This window comes from Panthera tigris, chromosome D1 (genome assembly GCF_018350195.1).
Source record: "Panthera tigris isolate Pti1 chromosome D1, P.tigris_Pti1_mat1.1, whole genome shotgun sequence".
In the NCBI taxonomy this organism is placed as follows: domain Eukaryota; kingdom Metazoa; phylum Chordata; class Mammalia; order Carnivora; family Felidae; genus Panthera; species Panthera tigris.
Window position 1 is genome coordinate 42965551 of NC_056669.1, and position 23666 is coordinate 42989216.

General features: G+C 38.8%; 1 protein-coding gene and 1 non-coding gene across 2 annotated transcripts; both read right to left on the bottom strand.

The window, feature by feature from the left end:
• Window positions 1-1025: 1025 nt before the first annotated feature.
• Window positions 1026-22835, bottom strand: LOC102958057 (tripartite motif-containing protein 64). The gene is made up of 8 exons (XM_042958533.1): window positions 22744-22835; window positions 9832-10043; window positions 7012-7434; window positions 6351-6446; window positions 4945-5175; window positions 4150-4172; window positions 2855-2952; window positions 1026-1728 (listed from the first exon to the last, which is right to left on the bottom strand). The coding sequence occupies exons 3-8, from the start codon at window positions 7432-7434 to the stop codon at window positions 1235-1237; spliced, it is 1365 nt and encodes a 454-aa protein (XP_042814467.1). The 5' UTR covers window positions 9832-10043; window positions 22744-22835; the 3' UTR covers window positions 1026-1234.
• LOC122231657 lies at window positions 12716-12822 on the bottom strand. Its single transcript, XR_006208901.1, has one exon. It is a non-coding gene; the product is annotated as a U6 spliceosomal RNA (small nuclear RNA).
• Window positions 22836-23666: the final 831 nt, after the last annotated feature.

Genomic DNA, 23666 nt, shown 5'->3' on the forward strand with positions numbered 1-23666 from the left:
AGAAGATATTTGCAAATGACATATCAGATAAAAGGTTAGTATCCAAAATCTGTAAAGAACTTATCAAACTCAACACCCAAAAAACAAATAATCCAGTGAAGAAATGGGCAAAAGACATGAATAGACACTTCTCCAAAGCAGACATCCAGATGGCCAACTGACACATGAAAAAATGCTCCACATCATTCATCATCAGGGAAATACAAACCAAAGCCACCATGAGATACCACCTGACACCTGTCAGAATGGTTAACATTAACAACTCAGGCCACAACAGATATTGGCGAGGATGTGGAGAAAGAGGATCTCTTTTGCATTGTTGGTGGGAATGCAAGCTGGTGCAGCCACTCTGGGAAACAGTATGGAGGTTTCTCAAAAAACTAAAAATAGAACTACCCTGCGACCCAGCAATTGCAATACTAGGCATTTATCCAAGGGATACAAGTGTGATGTTTTGAAGGGACACATTCACCCCCATGCACTATCAACAGTAACCAAAGTACGGGAAGAGCCCAAATGTCCATCCATGGATGAATGGATAAGGAAGATGTGGTATATATACATATATATACAATGGAGTATTACTTGGCAATCAAAAAGAATGAAATCATGCCATTTGCAATGAGGTGGATGGAACTGGAGGGTATTATGTATGCTAAGTGAAATTAGTCAGAGAAACACAAAAATAATATTACTTCACTCATATGAGGACTTGAAGAGACAAAACAGATGAACATGAGGGAAGGGAAACAAAAATAATATAAAAACAGAGAGGGGGACAAAACAGAAGAGAATCATAAATATGGAGAACAAACTGAGGGTTCCGGGAATGGTTGTGGGAGGGGGGGATGGGCTAAATGGGGGAAGGGGCACTAAGGAATCTACTCCTGAAATCATTGTTGCACTATATGCTAACTAATTTGTATGTAAATTTAAAAAAATAAAAAATAAAACAAAAATAAAAATAAAGAAAGAAAGAAAGAAATGAAGGCATTGATTATATTCCAGAAAATGCTCCAAAATAAACAATTTTTTATTGAAAGAAAATTTAATACACAAATTTATATAGTCAACATAGTTAATGCCATTTTATAAACGTACAATGATTCTGTTCCCCTAAGTCAGTGTGCTCAAAGACCCTTATTATCCTGTTGTTTTACATGAAAAGATTTCATGATAGGAATTTCCTCAGACATGGGAATTCATCAAATAAATGCTCACAAAACTTGTTTTTTCAGAGGGAACCAAAGCAAAGGAATGGCTTCAGAGGGAAAGAGAAGGAGGAAGGAAGGAAACTGTATATGAGGGAACTTTTGCAAACATCATAGAAGCTCACAGTTCCATTGTCATAATCCAGAAATACTCCAATCTGACCCAGAGGCCTTTCCACATACTGAATTAAGGGCGGGGAGTTGGTGGAGAGACTATAACGATTGTGTATCTTCAAAGAAAACAGAAGAAATGCTGCCTCAGGATCACTAATGATATCAATATCACTCATCAAGGAATCTTTACAGACTCCCAGAATCCAATTTGGGGAGCATGTGACATCCACCTCCCAGTAATGTTTACCAGAGGTGAAGACCTGAGGTCCCCAGGCTGCCAAGCTCGCCAGGCTCTCAGGCTCTCTGTACACACCAGGATGGGTGACTCCAAACATCACACTTCCAGCATCCTCAGAAACGCACATGTAGTGACCAGTGGCTTCCTGACTCAGCACATTATCCACTACAAAGAGAGGCAAAAATTAGGTCAGTGAATGGGTTTCCATGTCCTGAGGGGCAAAGATTTTCTACCCACCAATGACCTCTTCATTTCCCCTCCTTCAAGGAAATACAAAAGAGTGAAGAGAGTTCAGATGGCTTATCTATGAAGAGCAAGAGTTGTGACTGCCTCTATAGCACAGAAACCCTTCAAATCATACAGAAAAAGGAAAAACATCCAGACATATTGTGAACTGTGTGAAGCAGTCATTTGATGTCAGTCTGGATAATTTGTTTCAGGACACACCTCATTTTTTGTCTTTACTTCAGAAAACTCTTCCTGTGTTGTTTATCTTTAATACTATTTAATAAATAAATAGCACCTAGCTATTATGTGGGTATTGACTGGCATATAACTGGTACCTGTGACATTTTCAAATGTCAAAAATTTTATAGAAATCCATGTATGCTTAGTTTAGAAGCTTCTGAAAAGAATGTTGTGGCTTTACATTATCTGTTCAGACCCTGGATTTAGTCAAATGCCAATTTTAGCCCTCTGCTGTCTAGACCTACTCTCTGTTGTGGGCCCACTCTGTTTCAGCCCTGTTCACACATCCCTTGCCTTTCAGTGGCTTTGAGATTGCTCTCATAACATTAAAATTATTCTGCCAATGACAATTTTGGTCTTTCTCTGTCAAAGCTTTCTGATTTTATAAGTAATAAATAGTCTTTGTACAATGCCTGATAAAGGCACTTGGAATATAGAAAAAATTAAAAGCCACCAATGCCATATTTAAAACTTTCAAGACTGGAGTAAACTGAATAAACATACATATTGATTGTTACTCTGAGAACTAAATATTCTAGCTCTTCATAACTACACGACCAACCTGATTACTCTTCTCTTGCTCTGTTTGTGTCAGAAACAACTAAAAAATATGTATCGTGCTTTGCATTTTCAGTAAAGTATAAGTTGGAAAATTTAGTCTTTATCATTGTAACATGACTATTTAGAGAGAAAAGAGATAATAAGTTTGGAAAGACATACACTACCTTCATGTCAGAAAAAACAAAATTAAAAGAGAAAGGAGAATCATCCCCAAGAACCACTAGAGAAATTGAGGCCTGATTGCCAAAGGGCTGATTCTTACCTCTGAAGTTGTTCAGTATGTCTAGGATTCCTGTGATGCCATGCGAGGTGAGCTCTGGAATCATGGGCTGAGGCTTTTGCACCTGCACCAATTCAGTCCTGTAAAGAATGACATCAGTTACACTTCTGGGCCAAAGGTCAATCACACTAGATTACAAAAGCAGCAGTGTTTACTCAAAGAGTTTTCATCAGAATTCTCCCATTTTGGTTTGTTGGGAATACATTGTATTCTACACTCTTGGGAATATGAGAAACGTTACTTTACCTTTTTTTCTAAATTTAAATTATATCAAACTCCAACTTCTCCATTCTTCTCAGATATTATTCTATTTCGCAAATTACTGAGGATCATTCCCTCCCTCTATTCCACCTCAGGCAAAGCAAAGATCCTGAGGTCTTACAGAGAGCACAATGTTCAGGCAAAGCCTTTGGGAGGTCGGTCTGCACATAGTCACTAATGATATATTCAGTGTCTAAAAGGGGAGGGCCCACTGAGTCAGACAGTTTTGTTCTTTTCTGTCCAGCAAGAGAATCTACTTTCAGCCTGGCAGCTTTGGTCCCCAGGGTCTGACCCCCCTCAATGGGCACCAGGAAGCCATTTCCTGTGAGGCCCTGTCTACCACCGGATGTGTTGTGATGGAATAGGTGAGATCATTACTACTGCTGGGAACAAAATCACACTCCCCTCCTATCCATTCTTGGGGAATATCTGTCTTTCTTGTCTTTTTCACCTCCAACTCTCTAGGGTAGGAACCCCTTCTGTTACACCTTAGAAAAATTCCTTCGGTAAGTTTTACTGTGGTGAGGTGGGAGAGGATTTGGGAGCAGTGAGTGGAACAGAGCCCAGAATGTTGCATGGTTTGAAGTATATTTTAATTCATCCACACAAAAAGAAAACTGAGTCCAAGGAGCAGAAGGTCTTTAGGCTTCTTTAAAAAGAAATAGAAAGTAGCCACAGAGGGGCACCTGGGTGGCTCAGTCAGTTAAGCATCTGACTCTTGGTTTCTACACAGGTCGCAATCTCAGATTGTGGGATTGAGCCCCACACTGGGCTCCATGTTGACAGTGTGGAGCCTGCTTGGGATTCTCTCTCTCCCTCTCTCTCTCTCTCTCCTTCCCCTGCTTGTGTGCTTGCTCTCACTCTCTCAAATATAAATAAATAAGCTTCAACAACAACAAACAACAACAGAAAGTAGCCACAGAGAATGATTTTAAGAGCTCAAAACATGTCCATCCACTTTATCAATAAGAACAAGAGACTTGCTCAGCAATCAGTAACCATTAGTGGAAACTCACCTTTGCAATACATTTCCCAAGTCCTGTAAGGGAAAAAAAAAGTAATGTTAATCATAAGAGTTTTGTTTTTTTGCTTCTCTAAGTATTCTTGTTTGTTTGCTTAAATAATGTATTTTTTTCTCTCATTCCCCTCTAAGGAACAATCAGAGACTACCTTAATGGAACCTAAACTAAAGCATGACAGAGTTCCTCAGGGTATATTAAGGAAAGGAGGTCAGGAAGGGGCTGTGCAGAGATGCAACACGATCTAGGTTTCCACTGTCACTCAGAGCCCAGTCTTATTCCCAAGAAGAGATCTGATCATTTGCGATAACGAAAGCAAAACAGAGAAATTACATTTTAAAAAGTTTTGGAGTGCAGTAAAATTGATTGCCAAATTCTACAACCCTTGCCTAGGCAGAGGGCAAAATCTCAGTGTCTTCAGCAAGTTATTTCTGGAGTGGGGGAAACAGAGAGTGACAATGGATTAGGGGAACATAAATTGAGAATTACTCCAACATAGCTAACCTTCCTCTGGTTATAAGGTTTTTCTGATTTTGGATCATTTATCCATGTGATTAGTACTTCTGATTACACAGCAATAATTTTGCCGTAGGTTAGCTCCTAAATGCGAAAAAATCTCCCAAAGATTACCAGGATATGAAGAAATAAATGGTTGGACAAACAGAATGATGGGAGTCAATAAGCATCATGACTTTGCTGAGAGTAATGGTATATGCTGTTAGCATTTCAATGTCATGGCAACGTTGCCCAAAAAAGGATTCCTGTCTCTGAGGATGAACCCTGCCTTCTCACCTGGAGCAGCTCCAGGTCAGGCTTGTGGCACATCTCAGTCAGCTCTTTGTACATTTCTTTCAGGCTTGCTTTCTGTTGGGTCATTCTGAATGCACTTTCCTGGAGTTGTTGCAAAATCTCCTCTGCCTCTTTCTCCAGTGTCTCCAGATGGAGTTGCTCCTCCTCACGAAGAAACAGATGCATCTTCTGATACTGCATTTTGATCATCACCTTCCTTAAAAGCACATAGTCCTGAGGAGATGGTAGGTGTAAAGGGTTAGCCTCACTCGCAACAGAAAACCTCAACCTTCAAATCCTATTTCCTTGGTGTCATTGAGAAAGTACTTGACAAACTTCGTACCTCATATCTCCAAATGTCTGGAATATTTGCTAGTCCTTTATGTTCACCCTTTGTCTATGTTCTTAGATGCCTTCCCTGTTCAAATCAAGCTCTCTAAGAGGTCCCAGGCTCTCTTGCTGTGATGCTCCATCAATTATTTCCTCTCTTACCTGAACCTCCTTTTCTTTTGTTCCTTTGTCTAATTTTTCTAAATGTTTAAAAATACTTATGTATACACCACACTTTACAGATCTTTAAATTCTCTACTTTTCCTCTCGGTGCTACCCTATGGCTCTCCTCTTCTTCACAGCCAAATTCATTGCAATGTTTTATTTTATTTTTAAGTTTATTTATTTTGAGAGAGAGAGAGAGAGAGAGAGGGAGAGAGAGAGAGCACGCAGGAGCAGGGGAAGGGCAGAGAGAGAAGGAGAGAATCCCCAGCAGGCTCTGCGCTTTCAGCATAGAGCCTGATGCGGGACTCAATCTTACAAACCAAGAGATTATGACCTGAGCTAAAATCAAGAGTTGGATGCTTGGGGTGCCTGGGTGGCTCACTCGGTTAAGCATCCAACTTCAGATCAGGTCATGATCTCATGGTTCATGAGTTCCAGCCCCACGTCGGACTCTGTGCTGACAGCTCGGAGCCTGGAGCCTGCTTCGAATTCTGTGTCTCCCTCTCCCTTTGCCCCTCCCCTGCTAGCTAGCACTCTGTCTCTCTCTCACTCTCTCTCTCAAATAAATAAATATTTTAAAAAATTAAGAAAAAAAGAGTTGGACGCTTAACCAACTGAGTCACCAGGCACCCCTATTACAATGTTTTCTTAAACTCAGTGTCTGAGGAGGTTTATCTAAACCTGTAGGGTTGGACTAGGAATATCTCGCATGCCCTGGGTATCCCATATACCAGAATTCTTTGCACTAGCTTTTATTGGCCTGCATATCTGTGATTACTGATCTATCATTTGAAACCATTACTTTTTCATGGAAAAAAAAATGATCCTTTAATTGGCAACTTAAATGTAGCCAAAAATCTAAACCACCATTATGTCAATCTGCATAAAAACAGATAGAACATTTTCATTCTTACCTCAAATGACTGAATTTTGTTAGCTTCTTGATTCAGATCATTTTGCATTTCTTGAGTCATGTTCCATAAAGAGCCCATTCTCTTCAGAAGTTTCTCCTGCAAAATAACCATGAGCTTTAGCAACACAGAAGATAATATTATAGATTTCATCCCCTTATCTATGGGAAAGGTCAGTGGCTGAGAAACCAGTAATCTTGAGTTAGCATGGAGTGGCCAGATTTCTCTGCATTATCTAATTTGATTCTAATATTTGTGATATCAGAGGTGACAAACGTAATAGAGATTTGAGGGTAGTCTATAGATAATATTATCCATTTCCTGAGAAACTGGCACTCAAATTTTTATATAACCTGACTATGAAGGCATCAAGCTTGCATCAGAAGCCAGTGTTCCTGGTAGTAGCCACTTACCCCACAATTACATCAAACATACAGATTTGGACAATGTTTCTAAGGAAATTTCCCTTACTAAAGGCTCAACGTAGCTATGATTATAGCGTCAAAATTGGTCAACACACTGAAAGGATATTGGTCTTGGTATTTATATTGAAAAATCACCACCTTCACTATCTCCACTCACATCAACTTCATGATCATTTTCCTCATCTTTCTCTCGGACTTAGAAGCCTATGAGTCCAAACTGCTCTAGAGCCATCACTTACCCTGTATTCCTCAGCAGCCCACTGGACTGGACTGTGGCCATGAGCCACATGCTCCGGTGTTTCAGAGCAGAGCCCACACAGCAGGCTCTTGTCAGCCTCACAGAAGAACTCCTTTGCTTTCTTGTGTATCACACAGATCTGCTCATTGGAGCTGTTGGCGTGGTAAACTCTGGCCCGTCTGGCAAGGGATGCCAGTTTCTTGAGCGCAATATTGGTTTTGAAGTCTGATTTCTCTGAAATTCCCCTGCACTCAGGGCAGGACATCAGGGTCTGGGCTTCCTCCCAGCAGAGGTGCAGGCAGGGACTGCAAAAGCTGTGCCCACAGTCAATGGTGACAGGGTCTATGTAGTAGTTCATACAAATGGAGCAGATGAGTTCATTCTGCAAAGCTTGCAAGGTGTCCAAATCCATATTTCTGTACATCTTTAAAAAAAAGAGAGAGAGAGAGAGAGAGAGAGAGAGAGAGAAAGTCATTCTTCTGTCCTGATGAGGCGGGGGAAAGCCTTTAGACAAAAGCTTGTCTGCTTGAGCTCTATCTAATCCACCTATTAATTTAACTCCAGCACAAAGGGAGGCATGGTAGATATAGATACGTTGGGTTTATGCTATGCTACAAATGAAAAAATGGGACAAAAGTGTCCTCACCATCTTTTTGGTTTCAAATAGACAGTGTTCTTGGGGCTCCTGGGTGGCTCAGTTGGTCAAGCATCTGACTTTGGTTCAGGTCATGATCTTACGGTCTGTGAACTCAAACCCCGTGTAGGGCTCTGTGCTGACAGCTCAGAGCCTGGGTCTACTTCAGATTCTGTGTTCCTCCCTCTCTCTCTGCCCCTTCCCCACTCACACTCTGTCTCTGCCTCTCAAAAATAAATAAATGTCAAATAGTCAATTTCCCAATCAGAGCTAAACTACTGCCCCTCAAAGACTGGGTCAGGGAGTGAAAGGATAATTACAGAGTTACATTTCTTAGCTGATTGGTGCAGAAGCCTATATAGAATCTCAATCTCCCCCTCTCCCCACCCTGACTCTCTCTCTCTGCATGTGTTTCTCTCTCTCTTCATGACTGTAACACAGGCACACATATACACACAGACACTTCATCTCTATGCTAACAGCCTCCATGTATACTGTCTCCAAACTGACAGGTGTACTTTTCTAAAAATAAATAAAACTGATTAGGTTTAATTTAAGCTTGTTTAATTTAATCAGTGTTGCCTTCAACTTTGACTCCTGCAACTGTAAGCAGTTGAATTTGTGCTTCTAACTTTAATAGCAAAACTCCTCCTTTCAGGAAATAAAGTCTAGGGGCGCCTGGGTGGCTCAGTCGGTTAAGCATCCGACTTCGGCTCAGGTCATGATCTCGCAGTTTATGAGTTTGAGCCTCACATCAGGCTTTGTGCTGGCAGCTCCGAGCCTAGAGCCTAGAGCCTGCTTCAGGTTCTGTGTCTCCCTCCCCCTCTGCCCCTCCCCCACTCATGTTCTGTCTTTCTCTCTCCCACAAAAATAAATAAATATTAAAAAAATTTTTTTTTGTAAAGGAAATAAAGTGTAAAAATTATCTTTTATTTCTAGTTTGGAAAATGATTTTTCCCAGAGTCAGTTCAGATCATCAGAACATCTTCACATCTTGAACTGGTGAACGTTCAAGCCACAGTGCTAACGAGCAATGATTAATCTTTTTTTTTTTTTTTTTTTAACAAACAAAAAAGGGAATAAGTATTTGGATTTCCTTTTTGCACTAGAAAGTACAGAGATGTAGTTAAGAGGAGCATGATCAGTTCATCTGTATTTTTGGTATTTCCCCATGGTGATCAATGCCACTTCTTGGGAGTCCTTACCCATTGGTAAGAGCCTTTTAAATCTAGTCTGCAAACTGAAGGTTTTAGAAGGAGAGCATAGTAGGACTTTTACAAAAAAGGGTTTCTAACCAATTCAGCACACTAAACTTTCATGTTGATGGCTACAAAGACTATTACATATATACATTATGTTGAACATTTCAGGTGCTTTATGAGTTCCGAAACTGCATAAAAACTGCATAAATCTCTAAGACCTAAAAAAAAACTTAGTAACACATAAGATAATAGAATAAAAAATAATCGGGGCGCTGGGGCGCCTGGGTGTCTCAGTTGGTTGAATAGCCGACTTCAGCTCAGGTCATGATCTTGCAGTCCTGAGTTTGAGCCCCACGTCAAGCTCTGTGCTGACAGCTCAGAGCCTGGAGCCTGCTTCAGATTCTGTGTCTCCCTCTCTCTCTACCCCTCCCCCATTCATGCTCTGTCTCTCTCTGCTTTTCAAAAATTAATAAATGCTAAAAAGAAACAAAAAACAAAACAAATAAAACTTAAAAAAAAAATAATCGGGGCGCCTGGGTAGCTCAGTCAGTTAAGCATCCGACTTCGGCTCATGTCATGATCTGACAGTTCATGAGTCCGTGCCCCACACTGGGCTCTGTGCTGACAGTTTGGAGCCTGGAGCCTGCTTCAGATTCTGTGTCTCCTTCTCTCCATCAGTCCCCCCACTTGGACTCTGTCTCTCTTTCTCTGTCAAATATGAACATTAAAAAAATTTTTTTAAGTAAAAAAAAGAATAAAAAATCATCAATTTAATATAATAAATATTATTATATTACAAATGCTCTAGTTACACAGATATTTTAAACCTTGATGTCATTTTAAATAACTAGGAAAGCTGTTTGTTTGCTTGGACAAGACCCAACCAGGACAACAGCTAAATTGAAAGTATTTGTAGAGGAGAAAGTAGGCATGAAGATATTTACTGTAAATTCCATACTCACCAGGGTCTACTGAGTGGTCTTACCTCTGGAAGCTCTGGAAGGTCTGGAAGGTCTGCTGCTATCAGGGTCAGTAGGAACTCTCTGCTCCCTGAAGCCTGGAAGCTGCAAACTCAGCCAGTCTTCCCTGTAAAAGAAGTCCTCTCTGGACAGACGGGCTTTTTATATGGTCAGTCTCACCTAAGGTCACGCCTACTTCTTGAGATTGGCTATTGTCTTCAGAAAGAATCGGAAGTGGCTGATTAGATAACACAGAAAGGTATAAAAATGGCTTATTAGGGTTTACAGCATCTAGAGAACAACCCTTGAGAACTAATGCCCTAACAGAATCTGGACTTGTTTTGGGGTATGATGGAAGAAAGTTGAACTTGCACAAGTTGTTCAAAAAGACATTCAAGTTTTTATTTAAGTTCTACTTAGTTAACATGTATGGTAAAATTGGTTTCAGGTGTAGAATTCAGAGTGATTCGTCATTTACATACAACACCCAGTGCTCATCATAACAAATGCCCTTCTTAATACCCATCACCCATCTAGCCCATCCCCCACCCACCTCCCTCCAGCAACGCTCAGTTTGTTCTCTATCTCTTACAGTTTGTTTCCCACTCCTGCCTCTTTCTCTCTTTATTTTTCCTTCCCCTTTGCTCCTCTGTTTTGTTTCTTAAATCCCACATATGAGTGAAATCATGTAGTATTTTATTTGTCTTTCTCTGACTGACTTATTTCACTTAGCAGAATATACTGTAGCTCCATCCATGTCATTTTAAATGGCAAGATTTCATTCTTTTTGATTGACATCACTTTTTTTAATGTTTATGTATTTATTTAGAGAGAGAGAGAGTAAGAGCATGAGTGGGGGAGGGGTAGAAAGAGAGAGACAGAGAGAATCCCATGCAGACTCCATGCTCAGCACAGAGCGCCACATAGGGCTCCATCTCATGACCACAAGATCACGACCTGAGCTGACATCGAGAGTTGGAGACTTAACAAACTGAGCCATCCAGGCGCCTCTGACCTCACAATTTTTAAAACTTGTTTTCTTACTCTACTTTTTAAATTTCTAATTGCTAAGTAAACTCCAGCTATTGTTTATCTGATTATGTTAAAGCAATCAAACATTAAATGGAAAAACCAACGCATCTGAACTGTGCAACTTTCTCATAAAAATATTTAAAAAGGGCACGTAGGCATTTCAATTGGGTTTTAAATAATTGTATATGTTATAGTTGGTGGAATTAACTCTGCTAGTGTTTTTCATACCTTAAATATTTGATGACTATTTTTTTAATGACTGGTTCATGTAAAAATAAAATCTATTTTGTGGACTTATGTATCTTGATGAATAATTTTAAACCAAATACTTTGTGTATTTGTGTGTGTGTGTGCACACTTATATTATCATATAAGGTGATAATACCTATTTACACAAAAATTATGTGCAGAATTATCTTTAATAACATGCATAAAATAAAAATACTTATAAAATATAAATTTTAAAATTTATGAATTAATAAATATAAAAAATAATAAAATTACTTTTAAAAAATTTTATTTATTTATTTTGAGAGAGAGAGAGAGAGAGAGAGAGAGAGTACAAGTGGGGAAGGGGCAGAAAGAGAGGGAGAGAATGAGAATCCCAAGCAGGTTCTGTGCTGTCAGTGGAGAGCCTGACACGGGCCCAATCTCACAATCATGACCTAACCCGAAATCAAGAGTCAGACACTGAACTGACTGAGCCACCCAGGTGTCCCCAGAAAATTGTTTTTTAATCGAGGTATAATTAACATATAACATTATAGTAGTTTCAAGTGTTACAACATGATCTGGTATTTTTATATATTGCAAAATGATCACGATAAGTCTTGTTAACATCCATCACAATACATAGTTACATAATTTTTGTCTCATGATGAGAACTTTTAAGACCTCTCTTCCCAATTTACAAATATGCAGTACAGTATTGTTAACTATAGTCATCATGCTGTGCATGCTGTGGAAATTATTTTTAACAGAGGTGCCATACTGCCTCTGTTTTGTTGATGCCTATCACAGCTTAACAAATCACCAATGCTTGCCTATAGGTTGTCTCACTAAGTTATCTAATGCGTGGGAGTTTAGGCCTTATTTTTATAAACATGAAAATAATCTAACCTTACTAGGAATTTTTGAAAGTGAAAGTTTAAATAAAAATCACCTTTTAGAAGGGGTGCCTGGGTGGCTCAGTCGGTTGGGCATCCGGCTTCAGCTCAGGTCATGATCTCAGTCTGTGAGTTCGAGCCCCGTGTTGGGCTCTGTGCTGACAGCTCAGAGCCTGGAGCCTGCTTCTGATTCTGTGTCTCCTCTCTCTCTACCCCTCCCCTGCTCATACTCTGTTTCTCTCTCTGTCAAAAATAAATAAACATTAAAAAAAATTTTTTTTTAAAATAAAAAAAAATCACCTTTTAGAAATTTTGACGGGAGTATCTTTTATATACATTTGTAATAGATGAAAAATAAACCAGATTGTAATTTTTTTTTTTAACATTTAAACTGTGTACCAAGTTTTTGGACCAAATTGTGTAGGATAAGTTAAACTTAAATTGCATTCTATTAACCAATATGAATGTATTCTGTAAGCATAGTTATGTTAAATAAAGTTTTAAAAAGAAAGCAAAAAAAATTATTTGGGGCAGCTGGGTGGCTCAGTCGCTTAAGTGTCTGACTTTGGCTCAGGTCATGATCTCACAGTTTGTGAGTTCGCGCCCCATGTCGGGCTCTGTGCTGACCGCTCTGAGTCTGGAGCTAGCTTCAGCTCCTCCTGGCTGTTCCTTAGTCCCTTCATCTCTGTAGCAATAGATTCTCTGCTGTCCTTTATACTGTTTTCAAGCCCAGCGATTAATTTTATGACTATTATTCTAAATTCACTTTCTGAAAAATATGGAACGCTTCACGAATTTGCGTGTCATCCTTGCACAGGGGCCATGCTAATCTTCTCTGTATCGTTCCAATTTTAGTATATGCGCTGTCGAAGTGAGCACTGGAGCCAGCTTCAGATTCTGTGTCTCCCTCTCTCTCTCAAAAATAAATAAACATTATTATTTTTTTTCATTATCAAATTGTGGGGCACCTTGGTGGCTCAATTGGTTAAGCATCTAACTCTTGATTTTGGCTCAGGTCATCGTATTGTGGTTTGTAGTTTCGAGCCCCGCATCGGGCTAGACATCTGCTCACAGTGCAGAGCCTACTTGGGATTCTCGTTCTCTCTCTCTTTCTCACAAAATAAATAAATAAACTTAAAATAAAATAAAATAATAAAATAAAATAAAATAAAATAAAATAAAATAAAATAAAAATTATCAAGTTGAAACCAAACATAAAAGCTAGTGTATACTAAAAAAAGGTAAAGTAACTACTGAATACATAGGATTGTAAATTAATATAAGCTTCAGAAGCATTATTTGACTAGCAATTATGCTAGTCAAATGTATTCTAAGGAGATTAAGGAAAGGAAATAGTAAATACTATATATACATATATATATATCTATATATATATATATATATATATAGATATATATATAGATATGTACGTGAGGACTTTTCCAGAAATTTTAATTTTGGGAAAATTGCCTCAAACATTTCTTAACAGGTTGCATACCCTCTACAGAAGCATAGAGAGGAAGGATTTTCTAGTATTCTCATCTTTCAATAAAAATTAAATGGTTATGTGTGCAGGAAACCCCCTTATAGTGTTGCTAAATGGTGTGCTCCCTTACAGGGATTTGTCCAACATTTGTTTGCACCATTATTTCCTGGATTTGTGATCACTTTACACAGCATATAAAAGTCCTGTAGACCACACTCTGTGATCTCATCCCTACCTCAAATAATAAATATAGTAGTTAAGCAGTTGCTATACTGAGTACGTTTTACTGAGTACCATAACAACCTCTCAATCCCTTCCCCCAAAGGGGGAAGTTACCTAGTTTTCAAAGGTAAGTTAGACAAAACTCCTAGAATCAGAGATTATAAATTAGTAGGGAAGATGAATGCATATATAGAGAAATAAGAAATCCATAACGTCTCAAATAAGAAAGAGAAAACTGGGGCTCCTGGATGGCTCAGTCGGTTAAGCTTCTGACTTCGGTTCAGGTCATGATCTCATGGTTCACTAGCTCAAGCCCCACATCAGGCTCTGTGCTGACAGCTCAGAACCTGGAGCCTGCTTCAGATTCTGTGTCTCCCTCTCTCTCTGCCCCTCCCCCACTCACACTCTGTCTCCCTCTCTCTCAAAAATAAATAGACATTAAAAAATTTAATAAAAAAAAAGAAAGAGAAATATGCTGTGTACAACTGGAGAAGAAAACAAAGAGCAGTTGACTGACTCCTGACATCCTTTCCCCCTCAACTTTCTGTGGGAAGAACCCCCTGCAAAACAAAAACATTGATTAAAAAGGCTTAAGTTCCCTACTGCAGCCAACAATGAGCCTGCCAAAAACTAGAAGAAATCTATTCCTATCATGGACTAATTCTTGAACATTTGACAGATGTGGATTCACCAAGGTTTATGGGCTTAGCTTGATAGAAACCTAATATGAACATAAATCTGAGAGTGTATAGTTGAAAAATTGTATCTTCTGTTAGGCTAAGGAAATGCTAATATCACAGATATCAGGCCTTTTTGGAAATAAAAAGTGGATCAAAAAATAATTTCAAAAGTGCATTGGATAATTTATTATGCTTAGAGATTCCCATGAAGGATAGTTTGCACTGACAAGGTTAAAAAGGACTTTCATTTCATTCACCTCACATGGGGCAGATACTGTGAGAAGCCGGGACACAGGCAGCAACACACCCATCTGGGCGACACCATGGATTATAATACAACCAATGCCTGGCTTCCACCAAATTTTTGCACCTCAAAATCACGGGTGATGCCATTCAACTCTGCTCCTACCAAACACTAATGAATTGCAGGTTGACATCAGTGTGGTTGGAGGGAATAGTTGGTGAGTCTTTTTACCAGAAGGTGGTCAAAAGCTTATAAAACTGCTGTCAGTACTACTTGGGCAATTAGAAATAGATGTAAACACTTCAATAGGAAAAACAGCCCAAATTAGCCTGATCATCTGCTCTCCAACGAATATGAACAACTTTTGGCCAGAAAAATTTAGGACAAACTCAGACCATAAAGCCAGGTTATCAATCAGACTGGCATTATCCATAATGCTGCATAGCAAGAACCCAAATGCAGCAGCTACAAGAACCATTAGAAGTGGGTCTCAGGGGCTCTTGGGTGGCTCAGCGGGTTAAGCGTCCTACTTGGGCTCAGGTTGTGGTCTCGTAGTTCATGGGTTCGAGCCCCACGTCAGGCTCTGTGCTGATAGCTCTGAACCTGGAGCCTGCTTTGGATTCTGTGTCTCTCTCACTCTCTGCCCCTCCCCCACTCATACTCTATCCCTCTCTCTCTAAAAAATAAAATGAGAAAAAATAAAATAAAATAAGTGCACTGCAGCTTCCTGGGTTACCAAATCTTAAATAAAGTCAGGCTCACTGCTTGAAGGAGTGTGATTTCTTTTTCTTGTCTAATTGCTTTGAATAAGTCATCTATAATAGTGTTGGGAAGTGGAAATAGCAGACATTCTTATTTCATTCCTATTCTTACGTGGAAAACGTTCAAATTCTTCATTAAATATATTATTTGTCATAAATTTCTCTAGAAAATCTATGAAATTTCACTATGAGATTTCACTTTTTGTTAATAATTACTGAAAAATTGTGAATAGGCTTTGAGTTATATCAAATGCTTTTTTTCCTGCATCTATAAGAATGATTATATATATATATATGTATATATATATGTATGTATATACACATGTACATACATATATATATACATATATATATATACTCTAATATATATATTAGAGTCTGTGCTATAATTTTCAATTCTTGTAATACTCTTGGCAGAATTAGATATCAAAGTTATGGGTTGGGAAGTATTAGTTTTCTTTACTTCTCCAGAATACTTTGCTGAAGTTTGTGTTATTTCTTTCTTAAATGTTTGAAAGATTTCACTGAAAGAGATCACTGGAGTTTTCTTTGTGAGAAGTTTTTTTTTTAAACGATAAGTTTAATATCTTTAATGTAAATCATACCACTCAGATTTTTTATTTCTTCTTTTGCTAGCTTCTATAAGATATATTTTTCATGGCGTTTGTTAATATCATCTGAATTGTCAAGTGCATAGGCATAATATTGTTCATAAAATCCTCTTATTGTCTTATTTACATCTAAGGAATTTATATGTTCGCCTCCTTATTCTTGATTTTTAAAAATATTTATTTATATATTTTGAGAGAGAGAGAGAGAGTGCATGTGAGTGAGGGAGGGGCAGACAGAGAGAGGGAGAGAGAGAATACCAAGCAGGATCCATGCTATCAGCACAGAGCCCTACTCCAGGTTTGATCTCATAACTATGGGGTCATGACCTGAGCCAAGATCAAGAGTCTGCCTAACTGACTGAGCCACCCAGGTGCTCCATTTAACAAGAACATAAGATAAGCATTATAAATGTTCTCATGATGGTAATTTTAGAGGAAAAGTCGATTAGCCAGGCTGGTTGCTTTATAAGACAGAACTCACTGGTAACTGTAATTTGGCATCCTAATGAGCATTAGTGAGGGTCTTTATTTTCTGGATAATGTGGCAGTCTGAATTTAATTGTTCAGATTTTTTGTGGAATTTTCAAAGACTAGACACTTAAGATGTTGTGTTACACTCTTAATAGAAGATTAGGTTATTGTAACTGTAAACACAAGTTCAAGTTCTTCTGCCTGGATTTACATAATCGCCTAATCTATTAAGGAAACATCAACAAATACCAGCTGGTGGTAGATAATTAGATCAGTTTGTCTGATGTCGTTATTTGATTTTATATTTTCAAGCCCACATAAGGTGACTTCACATGTGCTTTTCAGACTTCACATATGCTTTTCAGTGACCATTCTAAACCTAAAATCTATTAGCTACAATAGGATTCTTGCATGAATATTTTTTTTTAAATAAACTTTACTCTTTAGAGCAAATTAAGGTTCACAGCAAACTTGAGGGGAAGGTGCAGAGATTTTCCATATACTCCCTGCCCCTATACATGCATAACCTCCCTCATTATCAACATCCCTCACCAGAGCAGTGCATTTGTTACAATTGATGAACTTACAATGACATATCCTTGTCACCCAGAGTCCATAGTTAACCCAGGAATTCACTCTTGGTACTGTACATCCTATGGATTTGGACCATTTATAATAAAATGTATTCATCATTATGGTTTCATACAGAGTAGCCTCACTGCCCTAAACATCCTCTGTGGTCCAGCAGAATCCTCTATGCTGATCATCTTCTTTTTTTTTTTTTTAATGTTTATTCATTTTTGAGAGAGAGAGCATGAAGCAGGGGTAGGGGGAAGAGAGGGAGATAGGATCTGAAATGGGCTCTGTGCTGACAGCAGAAAGCCCAATGGGGGAGTTCAGGAACCATGAGCCAAAGTGAATGCTTAACTGAGCGAACCAGGCTCCCTGAATCCTTTTTTTTTTTTTTTTTTCAATTTGTTGGATGCTTTTCCTAAAAGGCAATTAAAAATAAATATTCTCTGATACAAATAAAAAGCCGTGAGTTCCGTCAAAAATATGTCCTTTAGATTAGAAAGCTTTATACGCATTTGGTATATATATGTTTTATTATAAAGAACTACTTTTTTGCTGTTTGTGAGCTTTTTTAAAGTTAAAAATATGTTCACAAACCAAAAAACAGTCTGAATAACTTTGAAGGTAACTTTGCTCCTCAACAGCAGAACCACCTATGGGCACTGAGTTATAGGTATAGAATCGTAAAAAAGGCTGCAGATCACTGGATCAGTATTCTGATGTACAAATTAGTTGTAGTGCTTTAGACAAATTCCCAAATCACTGAGCAAAACAAATTTATAGATCATAAGTTTGTAAGGGGTTAATGAACTGTTGTGAAGCATTATTTACAACTATTACTATGAAAAACAAGAAAGACTCAAAGCATTTTTTTTAAGTTTATTTATTTTTGAGAGAGGGAGAAAGAGAGAGGGAGAGCACACGTGCACAAGTGAGGGAGGGGCAGAGAGAGGGAGACAGAATCAAAAGCAGGCTTCTGGTTCTGAGCTGTCAGCACTGTTCTAAGCTGTCTGAGCTGTTCTTCAGGTTCTAAGCTGTCACAGCTGTCAGCTGTGGGCTTAAACTCACAAACCATGAGATTATGACCTGAGCCGAAGTCAGACACTTAACTGACTGATCCACCCAGATGCCCAAAGACTCAAAGAATTTTTGATGAAATGCATCTGTTGAGAGGTTTATCTGCTAGAATAGGGGTCCTTTCAACTCTGGCCAATGTATTATACAGATTAACTTTTTATGTGACCTCCTCCTCATGTTCTCCTAATTTATTCTTGTTCAGTAATCCTCTTGACTCCATGTAAACTTGCCATTTTATTGACCTCTCTGTTTCCTTCTCCTGAGCAATAGATTTATGTTTATCTTAAGGTTGTGGCTGACCTTTAAGAAGGGTAGAGGTTAAGACTTCTGCTGTTTAGGTATGCATATTCCCACTACTTTGTGCCTTGGATTTATGTTCTTATCCTTACTCTTTTATTTCCTTTTCCTCTTAATGTAAACACACACACATACATACATACATATGTCCTCAGGGAAAAAAGTGGAGATTAATTATTAATACTGAAATTATTGATTTAAAAGAGCCTTTAAGCTAGTTATGGTAACACTTTGTTATATTCATTGCAAATATTTTTCCCAGGATGCTGTTTACATGTGGTTTACATCATTTACTTTGAGATTTTTTCCCCAATTTTTAGGTTTAGTAGGTCCCAATCCATCTAGATATTAAATCACACCCTTTTATTCTGATTTTATGGTTGTATTCTCCATATTTCACTGCTTCCTTCATCTCAATTTATTTTAGCATTCAAGTATATTTTGGATTGAATATAAATTGAACTGAATTTAAATTATTTGATTAAAATACATTTTTCAGATTGAATACAAATGAAATTTAAATTACTTGAAAATTTTACTACTTGGCATTGAATTTGATTTATTAATAGTTCCAAATTATTTTTTTTAATGTTTATTTATTTTTTAGAGAGGGAGAGAGAGACAGAGCATGAGTGGGGGGAGGGGCAGAGAGAGAGGGAGACACAGAATCCGAAGGAGGCTCCAGGCTCGGAGCTGTCAGCACAGAGACTGACGTGGGGCTCGAGCTAGTGAACTGCGAGATCATGACCTAAGCCGAAGTCAGAAGGTTAAACAACTGAGCCACCCAAGCGCCCAGTTAGCCCCAAATTATTTATTGAAATGCCCAGAAGGCTTTGATTTACTCAAGTAAATGTAGTGGATCGTGTAGGAATTGAAATGTGAGAAATCACGGTAATAGGCCCTAATAATCAGAGATGGCATTCCATGTCTTTTAGACTTTTTAATAACCTTTCCGGTTTTCCAAAGTGTATACGTTTTATAAACTTCCCTATCAGACGATTGTATAAGGCATTAACCCTTAGATCAATATAACCCATGACAGTAAGATGGAGATATACAGTACTATCCCTGAGACTAAAAAAGTAACGTTAGTAGACATATTGACTTACTTTTCTATATATATGATTCCAATTTGGTACTTGACTTTTGCGCTGTGAAACCGCTCTATGCCTCCTTACACATACACCTTTCTTCTCTAACTGCACAGCAGACAGCCGGTAGCAGCACTGCCTTCAGCACTGTGGAATCCATTATGGTTCTGAGATTGTCCCAGGAGATTAATGAGAAAGAAAGGTCTTCACTGAGGAAGTACATAAGAACACAGTTCATCTTTAAAGTTCATGCATTGTCTTTCCAATTTTATAAACCAGTGAAATTTGGCCTTAGTATAATCATGAAGTTGCTATCCAAAATATAAATAGCATCTTTATCCTTTCATGCCAGTATAATTTAGTAAATGATTTTACTTTCTCGTTATTAAAATCCAGATCAATGTAAAACTTATTTGGTGTATTTTCTTTTCACGAAGTTAGTTAATTCACCTCATATTTATTTATTTATTTTAATTATTATTATTATTATTTTAAAAAACACTTTTCTTAAGCAGGCTCGACACCCAGCGTGAATTCACGACTGTGAGATCAAGACCTGAGCTGAGGGGTGCCTGGGTGGCTCAGTCAGTTAAGCATCCGACTTCGGCTCAGGTCATGATCTCGCATTTCATGGGTTCGAGCCCTGCATCGGGCTCTGTGTTGACAGCTCAGAGCCTGGAGCCTGCTTCGGATTCTGTGTCTCCCCTCTCTGCCCCTCCCCTGCTCATTCTCTCTCTCTTTCTCTCAAAAATAAATAAATATGAAAGAAAGAAAGAAAGAAAGAAAGAAAGAAAGAAAGAAAGAAAGACCTGAGCTGAGATCAAGGGTCGGATGCTTAACCAACTGAGTCACCCAGGCGCCCCTCACCTCATTTTTAAATCACACTCAACAAGAAATATATAACTGCAATTTGGTGAAACACATCTTACAACTATAGTAGGTAGAAATAAACAATAAGCAAATTATAAGATGCATATAAAAGAATAAACAATAATTCAGAATTTTAGTGTTGGAAATTAGAGTAGGTATCTTCTAATTCAACTGTATCATCATGCTGAAGAGAGAACAAAAAAAAAGTGATGCTTATTACCATATTAAGAGATACTCGGAGCACCCAGTCAGTTGAGTGTCTGACTTTGGCTCAGGTCATGATCTCATACTGTTCGTGGGTTCAAGCCCTGCATCGGGGCTCTGTGCTGACAGCTCAGAGCCTGGAGCCTGCTTTGACTTCTGTGTCTCCTCTCTCTCTGCCTCTCCGCTGTTCATGCCCTGTGTCCCTCTCTCTCTCTCAAAAATAAATTAATTAAAAAAATTATTGGGGCGCCTGGGTGGCTCAGTCGGTTGAGCGTCCGACTTCGGCTCAGGTCATGATCTCACGGTCCGTGAGTTCGAGCCCCACGTCAGGCTCTCTGCTGACAGCTCAGAGCCTGGAGCCTGTTTCGGATTCTGTGTCTCCCTCTCTCTCTGGCCCTCCCCTGTTCATGCTCTGTCTCTCTCTGTCTCAAAAATAAATAAGTATTAAAAAAAATTATTAAGCAAGAAATACCATTCCAATGACAATATTAAACATGTTTTGATTACTAATTATATGCTGGGCACTGTTCTAAGTGCTTTGTATGTACCAGCTCTTTTAATCCTTACAGCAACCCTATGAAATATTGTTTAATACCCATTTCATAGATTAAGAAACTTAAGAGAGTTTTAATAATTTTCCCATAGTCATATTCCAAGTAAAAGAAGCAGCATTTGAACCCAGCAATCTGTCTCCCAAAGCTGTGTTTCTGTCCCTGTACAACCTCCAGTAAATGACAATTAACAATAATGTGTTGCCAAAATACATTATTAAACCATGCAATTGCACAAAGTTTTGGGGGGATGCTTATTGCATGCTTACAACTTAACTGAAAATTCACATAATTTTCAGCACTATGTGGGTTTTATTCATATTTTAGAATGGTGTTGTTCACCTTGTTCCAGGGCCCACGCATCACCTACAGTATGGTCTGACTGTGTATCACTGACATCAATAAAAGCTTTAGTAGGCATGTTCAGGCAGATCCCATTACAAGGGATTGCTGAAATCCTAGTGCCAAGCACACCACTTTCCAGCCCCACCATTTGCCAAACACATCATCTCCCAGACATAACTTCCTATGCACGCTACTGACTATTCACAAAGGAGTGGTTGCTACAGACTGCATTCTGTTATAGAGGGACCAGAGCTACAGTAATGATCAAGACTTGTCCCTAATGACTGGTAGAGGTAAACATAGCAGGGAATGGGCGAACATGCCGGAAGTCTTTGCAGAAGAGATGAAATGTGAAGAGTAAGAGGGAAGTCTTGTCTTTTCTGAGGGTGAAGCTCTACATGGCATAGGTGTAATGAGAAAAAATTCAGGTTGTGATACCTTGCTGTGTTAATGCCCTTCCAATCCATGCATGCCTAGGCCAGAATTCTTCTAAAAATGTAAATCTTACCTGCTCTCCCCTGCTTAACTTTACTACATGGCTTTTTTTTTTTTATGCTTTATTTATTTTTAAGAAAGTGCAAGCAGGGGCGGGGCAGAGAGAAGGGGACAGAGGATCTGAGGCAGGCTCTGAGCTGACAGCAGCGAGCCTGATGTGGGGCTTGAACTCACGAACTGTGAGATGACGACCTAAGCCAAAGTTGGATGCTCAAGTGAGTCACCCAGGTGCTCCACTACATGGCTTTTTATACAGGAAAATAGTAACACTCCTTAGTGCACCTTCCCAAGCCTTACATGATCTGATGCTAAATGTATAGACACACTCCATTTCTAGAAACACTAAATTCTTTGTATTTCTCTAACCTGCCATTCTTTCTTATTTCTATTCTCTTATATAATATGATCACTTTGCCATTGGGAATATAGGAGAATAAAACCACTTTGTAACAGTTTCACAGTAAAATTAAAGATGTACATATTTTACAACCCAGACATTTCATTTAGGATAGATGCTGCCCGAAAAGATATTTCTTGTATATTTGCATTGGGAGACATGTTTGTAGGAACAAAAGACAGAAAACATTCCAAACTCCCACCAGCAGGAAAATGAATAAATACATTCTGTTATGTGTCAGCTACCCAATTTATTGCTTCTCTGCTGCAAACTTACTCTTCATTGCCCGCTCTTTGTAAAGATATCTGGATCCTTTAAAAATTTTTTTTTCTTTTCTGAGAGACATGATGTTAAACTTTGTCAGTAGAAGGCATTGTAGAGACCTTGCAGGAAGGGGCTTTCCTTCCTGGTTCCCATGTGCTCACCTGGCAGGTCTCTGCCTGCAAAGGACTTCAGCGCGTGGCTCATAGAGCATACAAGCCTTCGCCAGTGCTGCCGTCCTGTGGTGCCCCGTCCTGTGGTCCAGGCTGCTCCTCTGGCACTTGCTTCTTGCTGTTCATGGCGACCAGAACAGTAGTCAGGAGCTTCTTTTAAAACCGCCCATGGTTGGTTTGCTAGTGCAGTGCCTCTGGCAAGACAATTCCCCACAATCACAATTCCCACAGTAGCCTAGAGTGCAAATTTCTGAGGAGTTTCACAAGGTCTGTGAGCACAGCACCACACTGACTTCTCTGCTATTCGGTAAGGCCCTTGGGGTGGGGGAAGTTCATTAGCTGCTCCATCTAAGCCCTAGAGACAGTGATTGCTCCTTGTGTCTGCTACGCTTATATTCCTTAGAGCTCCCTTTACCTTTTACTAGAAGTATCTCCTTACTGCAATGTTATTATAACTAATCATCCTTTAAAAAAAAAAAAACTTAAATCCAAGTTAGTTAACATATAGTGTAATAATGATTTCATCTATGTTCATCTATCTTGTTTCTCAAGTTCCACATATGAGCAAAACCATATAGTTATCTTTCTCTGACTGAATTATTTCGTTTAACGTAATGCACTCCAGTTCCATGTTGTTGCAAATGGCAAGAGTTCATTCTTTTTGATGGTTGAGTAATGTTCCATTGCATGGACATTTGGGCTCTTTCCATAATTTAGCTATTGTTGATAATGCTGCTGTAAACATTGGGGTACATGTGCCTCTTTGAATCAGCATTTTTGTGTCCTTTGGATAAATACCTAGTAGTGCAGGTTCTAGGTCATAGGGTGGTTCTATTTTTAATTTTGGGGGGGGGGGATCTCCATACTCTTTTCCACAGTGGCTGTGCCAGTTTGCATTCCCACCAGCAGTGCAA